Here is a 25915-nt window from a genome sequence, read left to right as displayed (position 1 = left end):
TTACTGGCTCTTGTCGGTATTAACTTATTTATCTTTCCGATGCTGAGTTTAATTACATCCTTTAGCTCTTAATGGCACTAATTCAGTGTAACTGTTTGACACTGGTATTCTTGATGGCTTTGGTTATATCTTTGCCAACTGGGGACTGGGCTGAAGACCACCATCAGATAAACCGTAAAGCATCTAAACAAACTCTTGAGTTATTTCATAATTTTTAATACATTTTAATGCAAACCATGTTTTTCCTACACATGCAGTAGCTAGTTTCTGCTTGGCTTCAATCCTTTGGGGAGGAAGGGCAGTAGGGAGGTATGGTGTGTTGACCTTGGCTGGATGCCAGGTGCTTACCTAAACTGCTCTATCACTCCCCTCCTCAGCTGGACAGGGGAGAGAAAAATATAACAAAAGGCTTGTGGGTTGAGATAAGGACAGGGAGATCACTCAGCAATTACCGTCATGGGCAAAATAGACTTGGGAAATCAGTTTAATTTATTACCAATCAAATCAGAGTAGGGTAATGAGAGATTAAACCAAACCTTAACACCTTTCTCTCACCCCTCCCGTCTTCCCAGGCTCAACTTCACTCCTGAATTCTCCATTTCCCCCCTACATCAGTGTAAGGGGATGGGGTATGGGGGTTGTGGTCAGTTCATCACACATTGTCTCTGCTGCTCGTTCCTCCTCAGTGGAGGACTCCTCACACTCTTCCCCTGCTCCAGCGTGGGGTCCCTCCCACAGGATAGTCCTCCATGAACTTCTCCAATGTGAATCCTTCCCACAGGCTGCAGTTCTTCATAAGCTGCTCCACCGCGGGTCCCTTCCATGGGGTGCAGTCCTTCAGGAACAGACTGCTCCAGCGTGGGTCCCCTGTGGGGTCACCAGTCCTGCAGCAAACCTGCTCCAGTGTGGGCTTCCCACGGGATCACAAGCTCATTTGGGCATGCCCCTGCTCCGGTGTGGGGTCCTTCCTGGGCTGCAGGTGGATGTCTGCTCCACTGTGGACCTCCATGGGCTGCAGGTGGATACCTGTTCCTCTGTGGACCTCCATGGGCTACAGGGCACAGCCTGCCTCACCATGATCTGTTTCACAGGCTGCAGAGGAATGTCTGTTCTGGCACCTGGATCACCTCCTCCCCTCCTTCTGCACTGACTTTGGTGTCTGTAGAGCTGTTTCTCTCATGTATTCTCACTCATGTCTCTGGCCGCAATTGCTCCTGTGCAGTAACTTTCCTCCTACTTAAACACTTTATCCCAGAGGTGCTACCACCATCGCTGATGGGCTCGGCCTTGGCCAGCAGAAGGTCCATCTTGTAGCTGGCTGCATTGGCTCTGTTGGACACAGGGGTAGCTTTTGGCAGCTTCTCGCAGAAGCCACCCCTGTTGCACCCCCGCTACCAAAACCTCGCCAGGCACATCCAACACAGGCCAGTGAAGGCAGCAGGAGGCTGGCAGAGAGGAGCTGGAGTTAACATGGAAGCTTGGTGGCATGTGCTTGGTATGGCTCTGCCGCAACAGTGAGGCGGGCACCAAAGTCCGTTTCCGCAGCCACCAGGCCGCTAGTGTTAATGCTGTGATCCCAGTACCACGTATTTGAGCTCCTCACTACGAGATGACCTTGGGGCCATCCAAAAGGAGCAGGTTTTGGGGATGACACTCCCGCCCGTGTCATGAGGCCTGACGAGGCAAAGGGAGGGCAGAGGGCAACGCGGGACTGCCGGCGTGCCGGAGCTGGCGCGCACAGCGCGGGGCCGCTGAGGACAGCGCCGGTCGCCGAGGCCGCCACCGGCTCCCACCGACCCGCGCGATGCGCCTCCAGCCCCGGGCCCGGCCCCCGGCGCCGCCTGGCGGCCCCGTGCGGAACAGCACGCGGAACCGCGGGGCCGCCGCCGCTGTTTCCGGCGGAGCCGGGGGCGGCTGCACCGGGGCGGCGGGACGCAGCGGGAGTATGGCGGCGCGCTGGGCTACCCGCGGCCTCTGGGGCAGGCGCCAGGGGCGGCGTGAGTGGCAGCGGCGGCGGAGGGCCCGCTTCGGGCTTGTCCTTTTGCGGTGCTTGGAGGGGCCCGGTCTGGCCCTGCGGGGCGGCGCGGCTCGGGGCCGCGGGCTGAGGAGGCCGCCGGGGGCGGGAGGCGGTGCCGGCCGGTTTCCCCGTGGCGCTGCGGAGCGCGTCCCGCAGGGGCTGTGGGCCGGTGTGAGGGAAGAGCCTTTGCAGCCACAGACCGTCGTTAAGGTCGCGTTGCTTCATGGTTTTCAGAGCATTGCAGGGACCGAGGATGGGCGGGCAGCAAGAGCTGCCGAAGTGCTCACCTTGGGCGTATTGAGACAGACACATGGATGAGCAGTACAGCGGGATGTCTTCCTTTTAGAAACCAACATCTTATAAAGAGACTTTGAAACTCCCTGTTGCTTATTTTAGATCATTCCTTTTACCAGGGTTCATCTCCACACCAACTGTTTCTCGACTGACATCAGAAGAAGTGATTCAGATGCGTAATGAGCTCTTCAGCAAAGAGAAAGAGAGACAGTTGTCTCTTTATCCGCGAATTGAGAAAGTCGAAGTAAAATACACTGGGAAATCGCACCCTGGGAGTGTGTTTGTAATGAACAAAGCTTTGTCTACCCCGTACAATTGTGCCATGCGTAAGTGAATGGGCTAACAGTGTGACACTGATGATGAAAATTGTACTGCCAGTTGAAGTACTTGTTATCTCAATGTGAAATGTTAATATTATTGACATTTTAATGACCGGGACGACAGACGTGCATTCAAAATATTTGTGTTTGGTAATTTTAAGATACATTTGTACTAAAATTCACCAGCAGAAATTGGGTTAATTTTTGGAGGCTCTGTTAGCAGCTCATCCTTCCAGGTAATTTACAAAAGTGGAACTTGCAGTTGTTACAAATGCAGGGGTCTAAACTGCTGGCTCTGAGGAATATAGCTAATAAATGTGTAATACTTTTTTTAATTTGTTTAGACTTAAGTGAATGGCATTGCAACAGATCTGTTCTAGCTCTTGTGGATGGTGAAGTCTGGGATATGTACAGACCCTTGACCAAATCATGTGAAATTCAGTTCCTTACATTCAAAGATGAAGATCCAGAAGAAGTAAACAAGGTAATCTATATCTTATTCCATAGTTAGGTGACGCTGGTTATGACCACTTGATTCTGTATGCCCCTTTCAGTTCCATGTCCATTTCCTTTCTTGAACTTTGTTGTGAAAGTTCAGGTGTTTGTAATAGCTGGTTGGTGCATCATGGTTATCACTAGCTGGATATTAGAAGGGTGTGGGCTAGGTGATGTGCAAGCATCCCTTTCAATCTATATTGTGGTATTGTTTTATGATTTCAGATTTAAACGTCTCCAGGGAAACATCTGGCTTGCATTTTAAGTGCAGTTTGGATTTTTTTTTGATTGATTCTATATGGAGAATCATCTCCTAATACAAGTTTAAATATTAAGAAAGGTAATATTTGGGTTGACAGCTAGATTTGTGCATCATTCAGTTAGATGTTGGTATTCTTTTGGAATAAACAGCTGAATAGCTGAATAAATAGCTGGTTGGTTTGTTAGCTTCTAGGTAATAAATCTGTGTTTTGAAATTCTCTTTACAGGCCTATTGGCGTTCCTGTGCCATGATCATGGCATGTGTATTAAAGCGGGCATTCAAAGATGAGTATTCAGTCAACCTGATTAGAGCTCCAGAAGTGCCAGGTGATACAAATGTTTTATTGATTGTCTTGCTTTTGCCACTTCTAAAGTGAGTGTTTAATAGTCTTGCAAAAAACCCTACAACCAGGGACTCAGTGATTGAAGGTACTTAGCATTGATAGGTGTATTACATGCTGTTGTTGTAGCCTTTAATATATAGTTATCACACTGAGAAGAATTTTGTTATCAAAGAATAGAAAATTGATCTGTGTGGCAGCTGGGTTTCAGACCGCTTAGGATTTCACAGTTATTAACTTAAGGATATAACCTTTTTATTGTTAAATTACATGGGTAAGGTATTTAAGATGTGATGTGTTTCTGTGAAATTTGCTCTAATACATGCATAACTGTGGAAGTGGTAAAAACTGCTACTAAAAATTACAATGTATACATCAAGTTGGAAGGTTATTGGAGTACACACAGGGTTAGTAATAACTTCTGCTCATCTGTGGCCTGATTTAAGATTTACAAAAGTGAGAAAGCGCACAAGAGAGGAAAGTATTTAAATAACAAACCCAGTGTGATTATGCATTTGATATAACCAGCAAACAATGTTCTTATATGTGGAGTCCTACAACTGGTTGCCTTTTTAGCGATTTCAGCAGTTGTCTTGATTGGTAAGTGTAGAGTGGTTATTTCAGTTCAGGATTTGGAATAATCTTGCATATGCTAAGCTATATGGTATTATACTGACATTGCATTAAGACTCATTTGAAAGACTCTCGTTCAGTGAAATGAAATGAAAATGATACAGGTTTAATCTACCATTTGTAGAATCACAGCTGAAAAATTATGTTTTATAATGGATTTCTTGAGATCATTCTGGTTTTCTTATTAATTTTGATATATTTATAAGAATATGTTATAACAGTGAAATACGTACTTTGTAACAAACATGAATGTTTTTCTCTTTGGACTTGCAGTAATCTCTGGAGCTTTCTGTTATGATATAATTTTGGACGATAGACTGAGTGACTGGAAACCAACAAACGTAAGCACAATAACTTCTTGCCTGAAAGGTTGTATAGGTTCTATAGATTGCATACTTGTCCAGTGGTTCTTTTTTGATGGTGAAGAGGGGGCAGTGAGGTTTTTTCTTTTTGTTGGGTGTATCTACACTAGTATATTTTTTTAGGTCAGAAGTATTCTTTGGCAACTAATTTCTGCATTTACCACATACTGGCTCTCCTTGCAGGGTGCTCTCAGAGCATGCAGACTGGGTTCTTTTTAGGTGAGACTAAACCTTGAGATGTCCTTCAGGTGCTTACAGGTTTTATGTCTGTGGGGTTAGAGTAAGTTGTAGTCTGAAATACCATTCCAAAACCAGTTGATGTGGCTGTTGAGACCTCAGTGCCAGCTTTGTTACTCTACAGATCTGCTCCTACTCAGCCACTCCTGCCTGGTAATGTAGGTGCAACCATAGTCTTTGTGTGAGTAGAGCCCTCTGAAAATAAAAATGTGTGTAATATATGTATTTTCAGATAGCAGTTTACAGCAGAGTTAGCTTGTTCTTGTAAAAGAACTGTGAGAACATTCAGATGAAGCTCTCCTTAATACCTTGCTTATATATCATACTCTTCAGTAAATCTAATAATCTAAAACCTCTAAGTCTCATAACTGTTTGGTAGTTGGTGTGATCCCAAATGTTTTACTCATCTGGTGCCTATTCATGTTCTCATGCTCAGATATCAGCAGAGTTGTGTTTGGCTAACAAAGCAGTATTGGTACGATGCAGAATTTTTCTTAAATATGATCTTGTAGTTGAAGTAATTTAGTTTGTAATATTTTCTATGTGAGATTATAAATGTAATTTCTCCTAATAGCAGTTTATTATTTGTTAATAAATCTGAGTATGCAGAGGTTTGGATTCTGGATCAAGGTGATCAGTTTCTATTTATTGAGTTGTTTTTTTTTTTCCCCTTTGATTCCATCACAAAAGGGGTCTTTTATAAGCAGAGTCATGACTCTGGGGAACAAGACACACACGTGTGTTTAAGAGTAGCAAGACTGTATGTGTATATATCATGTAGGGAAAAACTGAGAAGTTTAACTTCAGTTAATATATGGACAGAGCCTTGGGCCACATGGTTTAGTGCAAGGTGTCCCTGCCCATAGCAGGGGGTTGGAACTAGATGATGTTAAGGTCCTTTCCAACCCTAACTATTCTATGATTCTATGTTGTTTGTAATGGAAAATGCCTATTGATTTGACTGGGCATCGAATCAGTCCATTTAAAACAGTGATGATTTGTAACAATCTGTTGCTGATAAATAGTAAGAGTTACAGTCCTACAGCAATATTCTTATATTTAGGCTTTGCAGTAGATGATCCTTGTTTTGACTAATATTTAATGTTTCTTATGCTTTGTCTATGAATTACAGCTGTGAGACCGTAGTGACAGTTTTATACGTATCAACTGTTTTTTTTAGGACAACTTCCGTTCCCTCACAAGGGATGCTGGAAAGCTGATTCATAAAGACCTGCCATTTGAAACACTGCATGTTGAAGCAAAAGTAGCACGTGAAATGTTTCAGCATAACAGGTGAGTGTCTGAATTTGCCTTTCTTTAAGAAGGGCAATTAGAAATTAGTTTAAATCTCTACTTGGTTTTGTAAATCTAAAATGAGACAAGACAGGTGAAGAAAGAAGGTACTTCTCTCACTACCCTAAATGAGCCTGCCTTCATTCTCATTGTCGCACTAACTTATTGCAGTTTGAATGTTCTCTCCAGAGACAAAGACCAGGCATCTTTGGATGTAGTTTTGTGATAAATGGAAAGACAGTTGACTTCTTAGATTTCACTGCTTTTCAATTTAAGCTCTCTGATGGTCAGACTTGGCGTGCTAGTTACTCTCTGCCTTTGCTGAAAGGCCTGCTGAGGCCACATCTGGAGTACTGTGTCCAGTTCTGGGCTCCTCAGTACAAAAAGACAAGGAGCTGCTGGAGAGGGTCCAGCAGAGGGCCATAAGGATGGCCAGGGGTATGGAGCATCTCTTTTATGAGGAGAGATTGTGGAGCTGGGCCTGTCCAGTCTAGAGAAGAGAAGACTGAGAGGAAATCTCATTAATGCATATAAATATCTCAAAGGTGGGTGCCAGGAGAATGGTGCCAGACTCTTTTCAGTGGTGCCCAGTGATAGGATGAGGACAGTTCCTATAAACTAAAACACAAGAAGTTTCACCTCAATATGAGGAAGAATTTGTTTACTTTGAGGGTGGCAGAGCACCGGAGCAGGCTGCCCAGGGAGGTTGTGGAGTCTCCCTCTCTGGAGACACTCAAAACCTGCCTGGGCATGTTCCTGTGTAACCTGGTCTAGGCAGCCCTACCTTGGCAGGGGGGTTGGACTAGATGATCTCCAGAGGTTCCTTCCTACTCTGATGATTCTGTGATTCATATTTTGGTATCTTCAAATGAAGATTTGCTGAAATGCAGGTTTTGAGCTCTGCAGGGGGAAAATGGGTAAAATACTCTGGCCTGTGCTATAAAAGAAGGCTTGTTCAGAACACTCCAATTTTCCAAAAAATGGCTGAAAAAATACTTAGGCAGTGTTTTGGGGGGGCAGATGGGGGGGGGGCGGGGGAGGAATTCTCTGGCCCATAGCTTTTTGGGGGTTGGAGAGAGGTGAGGGAAAATGGTGAATAGTTTACCTTAGCCGCTCCTCACAGAACATACCTTGCAGCCCTTTCACCAGCTTTGTTGCCTTCCTCCAGTGCATTCAAGGACCTTCACATCCTTCTTAAATTGTGGGGCTGAGAACTACACACAGTACTCAAGGGAAGGCCACCAACACTGAATACAGCAGTGAATACAGCACTTCTTCTGACCAGCTGGTTATGCTGTGCCTGATGCACTCCAGGATGGGGTTTGCACTCTTGGCTGCCAGGCCACACTGCTGGCCCCTATTGAGTCCACTGTCAGCTGGTACCCCCAGACCCTTTTCTGCAGGGCTGCTCTCCAGCCACTCCTCTCCCAATTTATACTTATGCTCAGTGTTACTCCCTCCCAATCCAGCATTTGGACTTGTTAAATTTCATGCCATTGATAATTGCCCAATGCTCCAATCTATCTAGATTCCTTCGCAAGGTCTCTTGACCTTCAAGACGGTCAACAGCACCTCACAGTTTGGTATCATCAGCAAACCTGCTAATGGTGCATTCAACTCCTGCCTTCAGATCATTGATAAATATATTGAACAGAACTGGCCCTAAAACTGAACCCTGAGGAGCACTCCTGGTGAGTGATCACCAGCCAGATGTAGCCCCATTTACTGCAACCATTTGAGCTTTGCCCTTCAGCCAGTTCTTCACCCAGCGCACCATGAACCTGCTCACCCCACAGTTGGACATTGTCCAGAAGGATGCTGTGAGGGACAGTATCAAAAGCTTTATTAAAATCCAGGAAAACTACATCCACCGCCTGCCCTTCATGCACTAGGTGGGTGACTTTGTCATAGAAAGATACAAAAGTAGTTAAACAGGACTTTCCCTTTGTGAACCTATGTTTACTGTGCCTGATAACCGCATTATTCTTTAAATGCTTTTTAGTAGTACCCAGTATAATCTCCATATTTCTTCCAGGAACTGAGGTTAGACTGGTCTGTATGCATGCTTTATGAAACATGTCAATGTGTGTTGTCATATAAAATTAAGAATTTAAACCTGTTTGAAAGCTCACATAAATACCAGCATGATTTTTTAGAATGCACCTTAAGTCGATCTCTTAATTATTATAAGAACTAGGTGTTAAAGGTGAGGATTTTTTAAATTTTTTTTTGTCTTGTTCAGATACAAGCTGGAGATGATTGAACGAAAAGCTTCGCAGAATACAGAAGGAATTGTAATGTTACACAGGTGAGCAAAACAACTCTCATTCTGTAATGATTCACTAAAACATTTGATAATGTTGCAAGTACTCTTTGCAGGTGAGAAGACTAAGTTACTTGTGATGGTTTGCAATTTAGAAATCACTTTTATTCATTGCTCTCTGTAGTCTTGTTATTTGGGTAGCTTTTTTTCTTTATACAATCATTGTTTTCTGACACTTAACACTTGGTGGATCTCCCTAATTTAAGTTAGAGGTGGTAAGTGCTGGAGAAGTCTCACTGCTTTTACATAAAATCTAAATAACTCTCTAGAGCTTGACAGGTTAAATAAAATACAAACCAAATACTTGTTTGAAAACAAGAGTTAGCATTGCATAGTGGATTTTTCTTCCAAAGTTGTCAAGATCTTCCTGACTGGCAAGCTGCTGCCTTGTGGTAGAGATGAGAGTGGAGCCGGCTCCTGGGATAAAAGAGTTTTTAGGCTGGAAGCTGGAAGCTTGTGTTGTATCTTGGGCATGTAAAAGAATTTGTGACTAGCTTAGGCTAATGTTTTATAGATGTCTAAATTGTTCTGCATTTGATTTTGGAGTCCATATTTCTCTGAAGAACAAATGTCTCTGCAGTGACGGTTCTTGAAATTTTACAGAATGATGTTGTGTCTGTTGTTCACTCTTTCCTCCCATTCTCTATTTTGCTCAGTAAAGAGGGAAAATGGGCTTACTTACTGATTTCTGGGAGAGGTTTGTTCTGAATATCCTTTTGCTGTACATATTTTTGTCTCTCACTTTTCTTAAGTGATTTGCATTTTTCCAAGACTTGAAGGGGAAGTACGTGTGCAGGTTGTGAATGCTGTACTGTGGAAAATATGTGATCTTGGAGACAAATCTTCTGGTGAATGACGGAGTTGTCCCACTTTTAAGGCCAACATGGCTTTAAAGATGCGTTAAACCTGGGATCCTCTTTCTAGATTCAAGGTTTAAATTTCAGAAGTTCGTTTTAGAAATTATGTAGCCTGTACTTTTGTTTCAGGAAATCTAGAAATGCTAAACTTGGGATTTGTTTAGATTTGGTTTGGGATTTGTGTGGATTTTCTTTCATCTGTTCTGTAGATAGGAATTTGCTATTCAAACATAAAAAGAAATAGGCTTGTACTTCTCTCTCAATATATTTCACGTAAGGTTGTTTTTTTCTTTTTTCTTTTTTTAATCCCTCTGATCAGATTTGGTGACTTTGTAGATGTCAGTGAAGGCCCTCATATTCCAAGAACAAGTTTCTGTTTCCAGTATGAGATAACAGCAGCCCATAATCTTCAGACTAACCAATCTGAATTGATAAGGAGGTTCCAGGGTGTGTCCCTGCCAGTCCATTTGAAGGTAACTAATCCATTTTGTACACATTTTCCTTCTTTACATTAGGGCACTTGGCTTACTTTCTGGTCTTTATTATATGCTGTTCTGGTAGCTGGACATAATTCAGAAAGGGAAGGTGCATAATAATGACCATGTTGGATATTTGGAGTTTGTTTTCCTGGAATTATTGTGAATGCGAAATTGGAACTAGAAAAGTTTGCATCACAGGGCCTTTAATGTTTTCTCTCAGTACTGAGAATGTTATTTTGGTTGTGCAGTTTCTGCATGGATATTTCATTCACCTTGCCTTAGTTGTGCAGGCTAATCTTCTGAAATTGAGGCTGCTGGCAGTGTTTAGTCAGATTTGGGGAAGAGCAGAACTTTGAATTTAGACTAATGATAAAGGATACCATTTCAAGGTCTTTCATGACACCAAAGTATAACTTAACCACAATAACAAAAAAAGTCCTAGCACTAGTCAGTCTCCAACAAAGGCTTTGCAGAACTATTAGTGGAGTCAGGAGACTTTCTTCCCATTCCTGTTGACTGATATGGTTGTGACAGGTGGTCTAGCACATGTGCTGTTGTCTCACTTGGGGAAGTTTTCAAGGGACAAGTGTGCATGGGTTCCTCACCTCATGTCTGTGTTGCCTTCCTCGTCATAAGATTTTAGTTCCCGTTTTTACCCACCCCCTCAATGATTCCACACAATGAATAGATGTGATCAGCAGATATTTATTCAAGTGCTCCAAAGGAATATGGGCAAATTGGATGCTGAAATCAGGAGCTGTAACATCTGAGTTAGGGATTGTTACGGTTTTGTGCCAGCATTTCTATACATTTGTCAGAAGATTTTATGTAACTTTTTACCTGCACTAACATCATTTAATGACATTTAATACAGGCTCACCACATCGTGTGGCACAAATTGCTGGAAAGATCGAAGAGGCTGGTAAGTTTCATTAGTGGTGAAGTACAGCTTGCCAAATATAAAGATAACACTGTGATAGAGGAGAATTTGAATGATTAGGGATGGGTAATACATTCATGAACACATCTTTAGGAATGGAAATGTTCACAGCTGAATTAAACTTTGATGCACAGGTAATCTAACTGCCTAACTGCTGTGTAGTAGGTTTGAGAGGACACATGCAAACGTGTTTGTTACAGGTAATTGCAGGGATAAAATCTAATGCCACTGGGTGAACCTAGGTGGGAGTTACTGGAGATAAAAGGGAGTCTGTTTATGCTGTTTCAGTAAACTGCATAAATGCACTAGTTTGAGTACTTTTTTTGCCTATTTAAAACCTACATTGAAAATAAGTTTCTTATAAACATTCCTCCATTAAACAACCAGTGTTTCAAAGTTGAAATGTACTTATCCAAGAGAAGCTTTATAATGTCTAAGTAAATGCAGAAGGCCAAGTTTTTAAGATAAATGGAACTATAAAACATCATAAACTGCATATACCCAGAGACTTGCTAGCAAAGCATGCTTAGACATAGGAAATCTTCATAAGAGTTAAACAGCAGATGTTTTGAAGCCTTCAGATCAAATATTTTACTTATTTGTGTGGCAAGAGAGAGAAGTGCTGCATGTCCACTGAAACTTGTTAGCCAAGGATGTGTTCAGAGCCTAGCCCATCATATTTTCCCATAAAATTAGTTTGAAGATGTGTGTCATTCAGGTTGTTTCAGTTTGGAGACAATAATAGCTTTGTAGGCTGTTTTTTCTTGTTAAAGTGACAGTACAAGGGGAGGATTTCTGGGATCAAGGAGAATTAAATAATTTTTAAAAATATAACAAAATCTCTATGTGCAGGTCACTGAAGAAAAATATTTGGAAGCAGCAGCGGAACATCATGAGGCAAAAGATGGAACTGAAGAAGAAAAAACTGCATCAATTTAAATTAACTTTAACTTCTACATGTACATAATAAAATGTGTATTTTTACATGACTTATTTGTCCTGTATATAAAAGTGTCTTGTAATTAGTTTGAATTCTGTGGACCTAAATCATGGATAAAGCCGTTGTCAGACACTTCAGTCTACTTTAAAGTTTTCACTTAAAGGGGGTGTGTGTGTAATATTTTAGTTGTTATAACTCATCTTGCAAGTTACCCTTGGCCTTATCTCAGCAGCAATGATATGCGTCCGAATGCTGTGCTCTGTGGTTAGTGCAGTTTGGCCTACAGACTGTAGTTGAAGTGGCAGCTGCAAAGGCCGTCCCCTTTATCTTGGTACAACTTCAAGACCCCTTGTTTGGTCTTCCATGAAGAAAGTATTTGTTTCTCATTTCTGACCTAATGTGTTTGTTTCTTGCTGGAACTTCCTGATGGGATTCTACTGACTTCTTTGCCTACTGCAATAGGAAGTTAAGACAAATAATATCTAAAAAAAAAGAGAAAACATCCTCTCAGAAGCACTTAAAGGGTTACAAAATACTGTTGCAGAAATCCTCTTAAAGGGATATGTTAAATTACTTTTGTTCCTATGCATTTCTGCACTGAGGGCAATCTTTAGCTATTCAGATTTCCTGGCATGCAGTGAAGTTTGAAGTCCATCAGTATGCTAACAGTCTATGACCTCTGGTTTAGTTTCCTGATAAATACAACATTTTGTTAAAGTGTAGCCAGTGCCTGTTCAGAGTACCTGAAAACCTGATTTTATTCTTTTTTCCTCTTGATTAATGTTGCAAAGGACTTTTCATAATGGTATCAGATGCTTATTTTTTAAAATATGATTTTTGATTCCTGAAAAGTACACACACATTTTATATATTTTCGTAAGACTGATCTTTGCACTGAACTAAACTTCAAATATTTGTGTTTCTTTCAAACGTTATTGTTCCAGAGTATACTTTGGCTTACCTGTTGCTCTTTTGCCACTGAAAAAGCAGGCATTGGTTCCTGTTTTGGGGAACAGTATTTGCTGGGGTGTTTTGTTCTTTTGGAGGTACTTGCATCTCTGATTAACCCAAGACCATAGTGAAATTACACGAGTGTGATCCGATCTAGGTGGTCTCTTCTGAATCTTAAGCCAGTTATATCACCAACCCACACAGCCTCCTGATGCCTGCTCTGTATTTTGAGAATCCTGTTCGAAATTAATCCTGGGTTCCACCACCTAAAGAGGAAGGTGAGAAAGCCGCTTCCCTTCAGGACATTTTGTCAACCTCAGCTGGAATTTCATGTTGTAGAGCTGCTCATGGTCCGGGTCTAGCAGGGGAATGCACGACAGAGCATGGGGAGTTCCCGCCGCTAGGTGGGAGCAGTGGCTTAGGGATGAGAGGTTCCACTGTGCCAGCGGGAGAGGAGCGAGAGTCCTGCGGGGGCACCGGTGGATCCCCATGGATCCCCATGGTAACTTCGTTACCGAAAACGGTGTTGAGGGCTGCCAGCTGGCGGTTACACGAGATTAAACTTCGCCTGCCTTTCCCCGGAGGTCTACGCATGAAGACGTGGAAGCTCAAACTTCTGCTTGCTCACATTGTGGCTTATGTGGGCTCCACAAGGCAGGTCTTCCTTTGGCAGAGGTGGAGCTGGAAGACATCTTTGAGAAGTGCCAGGATTCTCGCACAGGACAGTAGCAGTTAAAAAAGAACTGGGTAATGGTTGCACTTGCAAGTTGAACTTGCAGTTCTTTCTTACCACCAGTATAGCGGTGACGGCATTTTTGTGAGGAGGAGATGGAGATTCAATTCCCTGTTCTGCCAGAAAGGGATTCAGAACCGCCTGCAGAGGGGCCCAATCTTCTTCACTGGAAGTAGCCAAAAGAGGCCACCATAGGTCAGTTCAAAAAGAGACAAGAAAGTACATACTGTTATTTCTGTATACTAAATGCTATAGATCCCAGAAACTACAGGGATTAGGGGAGGGTAGATTGGCAAATAAGACTGCAGAATTACCCCCTGTTCTTGGCTATTTCTCCTTTTTATTAAATTGCTTTTCAGGTGTAAGGAGGCAGTTTTTACTGTATCCATTCAGTAAAAGAGATGCAGAGCCAGCTAAAGGTAAGGAAGAATCTCAGAAGACACCATACTGCAAAATATGGATGATGAAGAAAGAGCAAGGTGAGATGATTTAGGCCAACATATATGAGCAGAAGATGACACTGGCCAGTTGCTGATAGAGAATAAATAAGGAAGGTGGGTTTTTTTTTTTTTTTTGTAATGAAGTTGGTGAGACACCAGAACAAGCCGTTCAGAGAAGCTGTGGCTGCTCCATCCCTGGCAGTGTTCAAGGCAAGGTTGGATGGGGCTTGGAGCAACCTGGTCTAGCGGAAGGTGTGCCTGCCCATGGCAGGGCACTTGGAACTGGATGATCTTTAAGGCCGCTTCCAACCAAAACCATTCTGTGATGACAGGGGAAAAGGCAGAAACTGAAGTCTTCTTCCGTGTTGCACGTCTTGGTAGTAGCTCCATGGTTTCTCACATTCAAATTGTTCCTCCATCTATCTCTTGCTTGAAAGAGAGCTGAAACTTTTCTGAATGGCAGAATTTTTGCTATGAGCTTAGGACACCTGAGCCTTCCCTTTTATTTATTGGTTTTATCCAAAAAGGAAACTCTGTACCAAGGTTAAAGCCAATGGTGTCTTGATCCCAAGAGGTGGTAGTAGGAAGGTTGAGCTGAGTCAGTTCCAGCTTTGTATACACAGTATCCGACCAACTGAGATATGTTTTCCAAAGAAATATTCTGTAATTCGTGTTATCATGGATTTTGGAGATAGAAAAGGCAATTATGGTGTAGTCTGACTTCTTTCCTAACAGAAAAAATTTCATGAGACAGTTATTTTTTTCTCTTACCAAGTGAAACTCTTCCCTTCAAACATGTGCAAGTGGTGAAAACACTTGATCATCAGTAGACATTGAGTCCTTTTACAACAGCAGCCAGAATGAGCTTCCCTTTCTATTTTAGCCTCTGTCAAGAAATGATCTCTTACTGCCTTTTGGTAACTTACTTACCTAATGCTATACCACTCAGCTTACCATACTACTTTGTTATATTTTAAGCCAGTGAATTTTCTAGTGCAACTACATTTATTTTATTAGTTATTTTAAGGAACCCAGACACAGGAACTCAGTATCATAGAGGCGTTCGATGGGAAGAATTGTCAGTGGATATTTCTTGAAGGACACCAACCATCTGAAAATGGTAATGCTATCATGCTGTGGTCTTGCACAAATTTAACCCCAGTCATGGACAGCATTAACATTTCTTCAGAGTAAAAAGAAAACTTATTTTTTAGTATCTGCTAATATAATATCTATGAGTTAATATACTTACCTTTCTGGGGAACCAGCTTTGCAGAAAAAATACATGTAAAGGTCTAATGGCCATATTTATATTTGCTATCTAATTCTTAACTTTGCAGGTTACTCAGCTTGTATTTTGAAGAGATAAATTGTGAGGAAAATACACTTGATTTTTATAGTGTGAATATGAATCAGAATAGTAAGTGGCAAGACCAGTTTTCTTCCTTAACATACCTTCTATTGGCATATCTCTACATAAGATAGAAAAGGGAAGTCCAGGCTGGGGAGTCGAAAGGTGGGGTGAAGTAAGGAAGTCTCAGGTGGTCACTGTTTCAGTACCGTGTCATTCACAAGCAGGTACACTGCTCTCATATTAATTAAAGCCTTTGAAGAATTGAAAAAAGATCTCTTGCTGGTGCAGGCTTGGGATGCTGTAATGTAAATGAGACTTCTTTGAATGCAATGAGAAACCAAAGAAAATATCATGTAACATCTTCCTTTTGTGAATACGATTGACATAAATGTAATCACTTAACTAATACTGCACTGCAACCTGTATATTCCACAGGGGAATTTAAGTTGTGGAGTCAAGCTCAACAGCATTTCCAGATTTCTGCATTTCACAGAAAGCTTAGCTTTAAAATTGTCATTCTATGTCAGTCAAGCAGATAAGTGCCCTGTAAGCACTGCAACCACATCAGGGCAGTGCCGGTTCTCTGGTAACTGCGCCATGGAGAAGACAAACAGCAGTGACCTGTGAGCCTGGGACACTCCTGCTCCTAGGCGCTCAGGCACCACCTTGGCTTCTGTAGGAGAATTGATGCTGCCAAACCTTGCCTCAAATGGTGAATGAAATCAAACTGTGCTTCAACTGTTTCAACCTTGTCCCAAGAAATGAGAATTTCTATTGACTCTCCTCTCTTTTGCCACAATTTCCTCCCCAATTTCAAAGCTACTTTTCATGCAAAATGAATAGGCATATGCTTTTCTTTAACAAAATGTGCTTCACCACATTAAGAATTTCCTCTCAGAGCTATGGCTCTGACTTTGTAAGGAATGAAGCTAGCTTTTCGTTTTGGTGGTCATGGCCTCTGGCTGTATGCATCCCTGGGGAGTAATTGAACTGAATAGCCTGATTGGGGAAACATTTACACCCTGCAGTGGTTCTGTCAGAGTGGAAAAATCACATTCTGTGAGACTGTTCGTATGTGAGACTGTTCATATGTGAGACTGTTTAATATGTGAGACCATTGATTCGTAAGTGCCTGCGGTCTCCAGGTGCTCTGTAATCATGTCTCATCCTGGGAGTTCACAGTCAAAACACTGCGAACAGAAAAGGGTATATGTATTGATACAGCACAAACATTAACCTTATTTCTTAATTAATGGTGAGTACTTTCAGTTTTTTTGTTTCCCCTTCTGCTTCCCCATCAAATTAATGTTTCATAATAAACTATTCATTAAGCAGATTTAATTAGAGCGTAAAAGATAGAGAGTTTTAAAGACTGGCTCTGTAACTCAGGCTTTGTGACTGTGAGTATTCAGTATTGACTTTGACCTTCCACAAAATAAATACATCAGTACATTCCTATTTGTCTGGAATTTTCTGAGAGGACTTCTAAAAATTTAGAATGCACTGGTAATCCTAAAGTAAAATAAATACATTTTGATTTTCTCCCAGTGATCCATTGACCCATTTCTCATAATGAACTGACAATAAAATCTCAGAGAGACCTTTTCTGTAAGTTTTTCTCTTACATATAGTAAAATTCTATAGAAATGAATGGAATGCACAGTTACAGACGCAAAGAGTTTAATTCATAACTTTTCTTTCCTAACTAAATGAAGAAATGCAGTATTTGTACGGGAAGTAAAGCCAGAAGAGCTGAAAAGCAATAAACCAAAATAAAAACCAGTTTGTTGCATTCAAAATGTTACATGTTCTACATCCTAGTAAGGACTTATTGACATACAAAGCTACTTTTCTCCCTGTTTTTTTCCAGTGACTCTAAACCTAGCAAACATTCTAGAAAGTGTGCCTGTATGCAGAACAACTCGTCTTTTTACATGTAGAATGGACGTTTTCCCAGCATAGCACTGACTGATTCACGATTTCTGCTCTCCTCCCACAGCAGCAGTTTGTTCCATGTGAATTCTGGTAAGAGGCATGATACAGTGTTAATGCTAATATGTAGGAGTCAGTCAGAGGTAAAAACCCCTATCACAATTAGCATTAACAACATACAGCCTACAGAAGAACTCCAGAGTCTGGAGTGTAAGATGCAAAGAACAGAAACCACCGTTTTTTCCCCTTGATATACCTAAAAAGAAAAAAAAAAGAAAAAAAAAAAAGAGACTGAAATGCATATTAAAAAGATGTCAGAGAAAGGACAGACATCAGAGGGGAAAAGATTGTAGTTAGTTAAGTACACAGGAACCATCTGCTACACATTAAAAACCAGTCAATCCTGCAATTGTTTTAGTTACTTTAGAACTAGAACACATTCAGTATTCTTCTCTGAAGGACTTCCATCATTCTGCTTATTACATTTCTTTGTGCTGCTTTATTTGCGTTGAGCAGAAGGAATACAGATTGTAGCGTAGTCTTGCCTGATTTTATATTCCTTTACATATCAGTTAAGGAAGACTTCTAATATCAGCCAGGTTCCTCAATATGTTAAGAATTCAAGATAAACAAAAGCAAAAATTACTTGGGGTTATTTTTACTTAAACAAGACAAAATGCCTATCAGGAGAGCTGACTGTTTAACAGGATGGAAGAAACAGAGCTAAGAAATAATCGTAATTTCATCAGTATGCAGTATTTGCGATTAAGCAACAAATATTCGTTTGGATTCTGGAATAAAGGAGCACTGCGCAGAAAGAAAACCTGTTGGACAGATTTAGTTGCTGGTCTAGGATCGATATACAGAGCTCCTTCACCCTTGTTCCAGTAGGCTAGAATGAGCTTAATGATTACAATTGTCTGTGTCGAAAAGCATGTTGTTTGCTAATTGCCTCTTAACCAGTCACTGATACTTTGACTATAAAATTAAAAAGTGTTAAAATTTTTTGACCAGTTGAACATATTTTTTTAAATTTCTTTCAGCCTATTATGATCTCTCTCCTGAAAAATAACGAGGAAAACATAGTTTTAGAAATCAGTAATTCAATAACATATTTCAAAAATGTGTAAAGAAATAGCATAATGAAGTTGCAATGCACTCAGGAGAAGAAAGGTTAGAGAATCCTCATTATCTATCCAATTATCTGAAATAATTTTGCAGTTCTCAGTTACTTACATTGGTAATAAGGATGGAATAGTTGAGACAGTCATTCCAAGCAGTTTTAAACAGGCCTAAGTAATGCCCAGGTAGGTCTCTGCAAAATATGTCTTGATTGAAATATATTTTCCTTTATCCATCCTTCTAAAAGAAAGTATCAGCTCCTGGGCAGAGTTCAGAAGTGGTTGAATCTTGTTTGCTTTCTGTTTGGTCTCCCAGTAACCACTTTTTTTAAAAAAAGTATTGTTGTTTAAGCAAAAAGTAACAAGAAAAACAGTATGGGAAATGAGACATTATATATAAGACGTAATTTTGGAGATCTTTTTTGTATGTAAATGTAAAGAAACTTATGTACTTTTATAACTTCCCTACTCTTACTAACACATGTTTTAAGAGGAAGTTAAAATGTCATAGTAAGACTGTGATCTAATTTAGAGATTTTAGGGAAATTACCTTTCACTTTGTGCCACTCTAAACGAAACCAGGCAAGTATATGGTTGTGATATGTAAGTGGCAAACAAAAATTCCAAGGTGAATATAAAATTTTGGTAGGCAGAAAAAAGTGGTTTAGAAATTTCCAAACCTCAAATTTAAAATGATGATTCAGAGCTCTGTTGAGTGTTCAGGCTAAACTCCTGCTGAAGTCAGACACTGAGACCTGTGGTGTAACATTTGCATTTGTGGGCAATGAAGCGAACAGTTTCTAAACCTATATATCAATACTCCCAAATGTTGTGTGTGCATATGTTGTATGTGTGTGGAGGGTGAGGGGTGCGGGTCATGGGAGGAGAATGAGTTACTTCTATCAACAAAAGGCTATAATCTTACCTGAATTTGTTGTGGATGAACCTGTTTTGAGCAGGGATTTGTATTTGATGACCTTCAGAGATCTCTTCCAACCTAAACTATTCTCACATTCAGCTATTATGCTTTTAATGTCCCTGAGTCCTTATTCACTTGCTGTCACCCCGTGGGCATACATATTTGTGAAAGGCTTGATGCAAAACCATTGTCCCTCTTGTGGGAACAATAGATTTGGCTTCATTAAGCTTTGGATAAGGGTGATACTAGGCAGTAGGAAAGAGCTTTGCTACAAGAAGCTGCTCTCACCTCAGGGTCTGTCACCCCCATAATATTTGTAGAACACGTTTGTAAATTTGCAGTCTCTTCAATATGTTTCAGATTGCTATTCTTTACACAATGCTTCTCAAACCCCATTTGTTCCACATTTTTTTAGAGCTTTTATCTTTCTGGTTGCAGCAGCCATTTGTGGTTAACAGCATTTCCCTCTTCATTCTACCTTATCCTGTGTTCGGGATATGTTTTTGAAATCCATCACTTGAATAGATCTAATAACTGTTTCTCTAAAGAAGCTGAATGAGTGCTGTACTTGAACATGCCTGCTTCCAGCATCACTGTTGAGCAGTGAGAGAAGCAAGAGACTTGAGGCAGCATTCAGTTTCAGAGCTAGCCCTTCTAGGCAAAAGAGGGTAAGTGGGCAGCTGTAACCACAGACAAGCCTTTGTATTTGGTCCTTTTCTACTTCCATGATCTTGGATTTATGTAATGGAATAGTTTTGTCTAGGCTGGCACCCTAGCATATTAATTTAGAGTTTAACAGCAGCATAGCATCTCCAATGCTGTTTTGCTCCTGTGTGCTAAAGGCAAGAAAAAAAAAAAAGAATCATGCTTTATCAGGAAGCGGTGAGAAATGACACGTGTTTCCTCTTGCTGAACCTTTGTAACAGCCTTTTGTACAGCTGTCAGATTTCCATTACATGAACAGATACCTATAATGCTGCCTGTTTTCTCACACAGCTCAAAAAATGTGGTTTTGCCATCAGTGGAAATGATGACCATCTACTCTTGCTTAAATATTATAAAATAAAATCCCCCATTATTTCCCTTGAAATATTAAAAAAGAAAAAAAGCTCATAAGATCTGTTATGATTTCTAGTCCAAATGACCAAATTCTTATTTACCTATTGGTCAACTAGAGAGGATCTTTTGTCATGAATCTGGAGTAAAACTCAACCTGTTGTCTTTGGATTAGTGGCAAGAGGACATGCCAACTTTGATAGTACTTCTCAATAAAAGTTTTTATGAAAACCACAGGCAGGTTAGAGAAGTAATTCCAACTCCTCAAAATTTGGTAACAATCTAGAAAAGAGAAAAGGTGTTCTCCAAGCAGCAAAAAAAATTTAGAACTCTGCCATTTGGGGACCCTCATCTGAAGGTGTTTAGGGTTGTGCAATTACCTCTGTTAAAAAGCCCCTTTTCAGTGGGAGGGTGAGAGGGAGAAATGGCAATCCATCAAGTCCAGAAATCTGGAGTGATCACGCATGTGGGTATGTATACTCACAATTATGTTGGAGGAATAAGACTGTGGTAGACCTCAAGCCTGATGCTTTGAAGTTAAAGAACAGAGACCCACACTGACTGCAATAGACTTTGAAACAGACCTAGTGAGCCCCAGTTTTTTATTTCCATTTTCCTGCATATAAATAAGATGCAGCTCACAAGCACAATGTCAGATTACCTGTTGAAAATAAACTAAAGGCCTCATTCTAGAAGAAAAAGCTTGAAGGAGCTTTGGCAGCTTGAAAGAGATGTGCCAGCAAGCCGATTGTTCGAGTAGCTTTGTAGAGGATATGAGGTGGGACTCACATCACCCAACTGCAGCTATAGAAAAATTAAGACTTCTGTCTATGCTGTCTATCTGTGTATCCTCCCTTAACACTCACCAGAGAGAGAGAGAAGTGGGTGCGGGCCAAAGGGAAACATGCAACACCTATTTTATATCTTTCTTGGAATGTTGCGAATTGACCGCTGGAGAAGCCTATTTCCTTTTATGTGTCAAAACTAATATTTGGCATAGTATACAAGAGCGCCTTTTAAATCTGTCTTCCTCTGCAGTCATGACAAAAGCTTTCTTTTTTTTTTTTTTTTGTAAAAAATAAGACCAAAATAAAATGCACGAGTTTCAGAGATGTTTTTACCCTTGAATAGCAGAAATCTAATTTTGACTGAAGGAGAATTAATATTGGAGTACATTCTATAACTTGTTTAATCGCCTACAAAAGGCTGTTACACATAAACAGTACACCAGACATGCATTCTCAGGTACCCTATTTACATTTTCAGGAGGATTTAAAGTCCTCTTTTCTCCTCTAATTTCTCAGAAAGAAAAGCTATTCTTTTTAAAACACTTAGGAAAATATTGAATTCAAGTCTCCTACTTAAGGTACTGGAACGGCTCCAAAGATGTGTATGTGGATAGAAGCGGCTTTTCTCTGCTGAACACTTCCCTCAAAAAAAAATGTACCTCTATTTCACTTTATGGATCAAGTAGCTGGATTTTTAATTTATTACTATATTTCAGCTATTTTGCTTGTTCCTTTGTAAATTCAAAATTGCCATATTAGAAACCAAAAGAAATTATTAATCTTAGGTATTGGCTGCCAAATTTGAGTTCAGAGCAAATTTTTTATGGTCAAATTAAACCTTGGAGTTTTCACCAGAAAAGTCTTAATGCTGAGCATGGAGCTCCTGTTTTGTCATTATGCATATGCATTTCAAGAAAGCTATATGAAGTTCTTATTTGGGCATTTTAAACATCTTCATTTTAAAAATAATTAAAACAAATCATAGCTATATGATGTAAATCTAATGGGTGCCATGTCCAAAACTACTTGTATGGCCAAAATTATATAAGCCTAATTAGTTTGTACAGTTACTTTTCCCCACCTCAAAATGTCTTTGGTAAACTGTAGGCAAGAGAATTACTGCAGATTAGTCCTAAATCTCTCCTATTTAGGAGAAACACTGTAGAAATTATATTCCATAATACATGGTCTTCTAAACTATTCATCTCAAAATAAAAGATGGAGGGGTTGCAGGAGCTAAAATGCAGTGTGTATCTCCTATGTCCTCTTGGTTGTCTGCAGACACCTTTCTCGTGCATGCTGTCCCACCAGAGCAGACAGCAAGGGGATTGGGTTTGTATTCACTCGAAACTGGTTATCCCTGTGTGATTCTGGATGGCTAAAGGCATATTTCCACAAGGATGCCTGCCTGAATATTTCTGCATGTGTGCAAATGTTTGAAGTTTAGCCTTTCTGACTCCTGAGGCTTCTGAACCCTGCCCTAGGGCCCCTTCCCTTGGCCTGCTCCCATCTCCTGTAACATACGAGCTTCTCATTCAAAAAAAAAGCACACACAAAAATAAATGAAAAAGCCAAAGAACCAAACTGAAAAACCTACCTGCTGTGAGGCAGTTTCTTTACACAGAGATGAAGCAAAACCACTGCAGCAGGAAGGCCACAGACTTCCTCTGTTCCATCTCACAGGTTAACCATGGTCACTGAGCTTTGGTTGCTTTTTTTTTGTTGTTTGTTTTTTTTTTTTCTTCTAAAGAGAGAGAGAGTGAGAGTGAGAGAGAAAGAAATAAGGCAAACAAAAAATGAGAAAAGATAACTGAAGCAGGAGCAGTTGCCACAGAACCTGTTGGTCTGGCTGGTCGCTTGATATCCTTGCAACACAAATCAGGTGAAGAAAGCCCGCTCCAAACAACTTGAGACCCTTTATAAGTCATGAAGGTGACTCATAACTAACCGACTTATCGTGCTTTTAGTAAATCCCCTGCTTTCTTTTTCTTAGAACAGAGCTTCAGAAAAAAAAAAAAGAGAATACTGAAGGAAAACAGAAAACTCCAATCAAACTGAGGATTTTTTAAAAGTACACCATGTACTTTCCTTCCCTCAGACAGTTTGGCATCAGCCTTTGAATTAAGTAATAATAATAAATGCAAATGATTGTTTAGTAGTGATGGTACACTTAAGTTACAGGTATGTCATGTGAGAGAGAGTTCATGCCAATATCTTCAGAGATCTAACTGGAGAGGGAGTTCACTGTGGTGAGCTGATTCTTGCTATTCTTACTTTTCTCTGTATTACTTTTTCATCCAGAGCTGTGCCGCGTGGACTTTTTGGTTTTTTAATTAACCCTGGCAGATCCAGGCAGAAAGGAAAAAAACCCCAAATAATTGGAGGTGGATAAAATTCTCCCTGTCCTCAAGAAATGTGAGGAGACACCTGACAACTATAGCTGGAACAGCTGCAAACCTCTAAAACCAGGGACAAGTTCTAGCCAAATTAGGGTGTACATGGGAGACTGTAAAACAGTGGATTGTGGAAGCCTGTTGTTAAAATTATATGACATTTTTAACATTCTTGAAAGACCACTGCAGATGACTGGAAAAACAAGTTGGTCTAAATGTACAGGAGTTATAAATTTATACAGTTCTTAGGTTCTGAACATATTCCCAGAAAAATCCAATTTATGTGAATTTCCAGCAAGGAAAGGTGTGGCTTCTGCTTGCTGATTTTCCTCAGACACTGAGGGTTGTACGCTCTCAAAATACTACATTTTCACTATGAATAACAGGATTTCTTTTGCCTTATGCTTTGGAAGCTCAGTGATATTTTTAAAAAATATTTGAATTCCAGAACTCATTGAGGTGGCTGAAAGACAGTAGTTCTGTGTGCCAACCACCCAAATAGAAGGAAATCAAAAATTCTGTCGAATTGCATTTTATGCTTGCTGTTCTTCTCTTTGTTTTAGGTGTGTAATTAGACACATCTTCATTTTTCCCACTGAGCCCATGTGGGTTTTGGGTGCTTGTCCACAGATCTGCACTTACATGATTACATCAGATGCTCACGCCTCATTAACAATATGACGGATTTTGGCTCCCCTCATTTATAGAGAAAAGTCTGAAGCTGTGGCCAGAGTAGTCATGTGTCTCTGACACCTCTTCCGAGGTGAAGCAGCTCTGACAAACACAATTAGTTTTTACCTCCAAGGTTCCCTGCTCTGGGGACATTGCTATCACCCATGCTGCTGGGGGAGAAGGCGGCAGTAAACCTGGCTGTGCTCTAATGCTGATGCATCTGAATGGGAGGGGAGGTCATGTCAGCCACCTTTCTGTTTTCTTCCTATGTCTGTGGGTTGGAAGGAGACTGGATTTTTCTTGGGCCCTTACCCACGAAAAGTAAAACCACTGAGCTACTTGGTCCTCTCCCCTACATGCCTTCTTTTACTTAGTACTTGATGTAGGGCCAAAACTTGGGGCCAGCTTTTATGGGGAAGAGGAGGGAGGCTCCAATTCAGCGAGATTAGACCCTGAGATTTTCTCCAGCCTGATTATACTACCACACAAACATCTTAATTTTTACCTCAAATACTTTTTTTAACTTGCATTTTCACTTGATTTCAGTATGAATTGGAAACCTATATTCCTAAGGAGATGAGACTTGTGGAATCACACTTGGCATGTGTATGGCTGTGTGTGTATCTCTTGGTCTCCTCTCTAATGGCTTGAAATCATGGGTTAATTTGAACTGACAATGATGGATGGATATTTCAAGGATACGAAGCTTCTATCATTTTTGTGAAAACATGTGAACAGATTAGGAAAGATCTTTTTAAAATTCCCACTGGGAAAAGGACGGTAATTGGAGTTCAACTCGTTAAATATTACAGAGTCCACATGGGAACTCAATTACAAATCCATGGGTAACCAAATTTTGTTCATTTTGCCACTCACAAAATGACCTGGTTATTAAGGGATTATGTTAAGTGCATGAAAAGACCAATTAATACATCCATCAATAGACAATTTTGGGTTAAAGAGCAAATAAAATCTTAATGTTGCTAAGAACAATATACATGGGTAATTTAGCGGGAAGGCTGTCAATTAGGCATTGATGCCTAGTTAGGGGTAGCCAGATTAAGGTTATGTGTGTGCATTTGTGTTTGAAAGCCAGCAGGCAATCAGCTTCAAATGCCAGACAAATCGGTGCTGTGAGGTGGTCTCATGTCATTGCTGCAGTCCAGAGTGCTGCTGAGGCTGCCCCATGCTTTATTCCTGCTCCTCTGAGTTTCACTCCCTAAACTCTTTTTGTTGCACCTTACAGCAATTATCACTGTGGTTCTGCACTCAATTATGGCACAGAACGACAGCATAATTTCCTGGGAGAAATATAAACACCCTTTGTATTTTAGAGTGTGTGAATATGATTTCAGTGGCTATACCGAGAAATGCAAAGCAATAACGCCTTGAAAGAATGTCAAAAAAAGGACCTTTAGGGTCATTTTTAAAAAAATTAGTCTCTAATGGTATGCATATATTTTTAAATTCCTGGAGTCTTTCTAGTTGTTCAGCATACATAGAAACATAAATTTCCTAACCAATGTGGTAAAGATGGTTAGGTTTCCTGTTGTCTGTGATGCTCTATGAGATGTTCCTGTCCAACAGAGGGCAATACATTCATACAAGCAATAGACTCTGGTCCAAAACTTAAGGAAATCAAGGAGAGTTTGAGCTCAGTATGACACTGGTCAGACCCAAAACACTCCATACTATTTTCACTTGAGATAGTGGTTAATGATCCTAATGACATCTATCAGAGAGAAAAGCAGATCACAATTTGAG

General features: G+C 40.5%; 1 protein-coding gene across 1 annotated transcript; it reads left to right on the top strand.

Moving 5' to 3' along the window:
- The first annotated feature begins 1912 nt into the window (after positions 1–1912).
- On the top strand, positions 1913–11924 carry MRPL39 (mitochondrial ribosomal protein L39). Its single transcript, XM_030477136.1, has 10 exons — positions 1913–1997; positions 2431–2637; positions 2976–3115; positions 3615–3714; positions 4635–4702; positions 6141–6253; positions 8496–8561; positions 9753–9906; positions 10787–10834; positions 11705–11924. The coding sequence occupies exons 1-10, from the start codon at positions 1946–1948 to the stop codon at positions 11789–11791; spliced, it is 1035 nt and encodes a 344-aa protein (XP_030332996.1). The 5' UTR covers positions 1913–1945; the 3' UTR covers positions 11792–11924.
- Positions 11925–25915: the final 13991 nt, after the last annotated feature.

This window comes from Strigops habroptila, chromosome 2 (genome assembly GCF_004027225.2).
Source record: "Strigops habroptila isolate Jane chromosome 2, bStrHab1.2.pri, whole genome shotgun sequence".
Taxonomy (NCBI): domain Eukaryota; kingdom Metazoa; phylum Chordata; class Aves; order Psittaciformes; family Psittacidae; genus Strigops; species Strigops habroptila.
This window is presented reverse-complemented; position numbering and strand designations above follow the sequence as displayed.

What these genes read in the sequence shown, in the direction of transcription:
- MRPL39 (XM_030477136.1), top strand. Translation starts at nt 1,946, where the DNA reads ATGGCGGCGCGCTGGGCTACCCGCGGCCTCTGGGGCAGGCGCCAGGGG. An exon ending in GGGCAGGCGCCAGGGGCGGC is followed by an intron (nt 1,998 to 2,430) that starts GTGAGTGGCAGC and finishes TCCTTTTACCAG; the next exon opens with GGTTCATCTCCACACCAACT. An exon ending in GTGACTGGAAACCAACAAAC is followed by an intron (nt 4,703 to 6,140) that starts GTAAGCACAATA and finishes TGTTTTTTTTAG; the next exon opens with GACAACTTCCGTTCCCTCAC.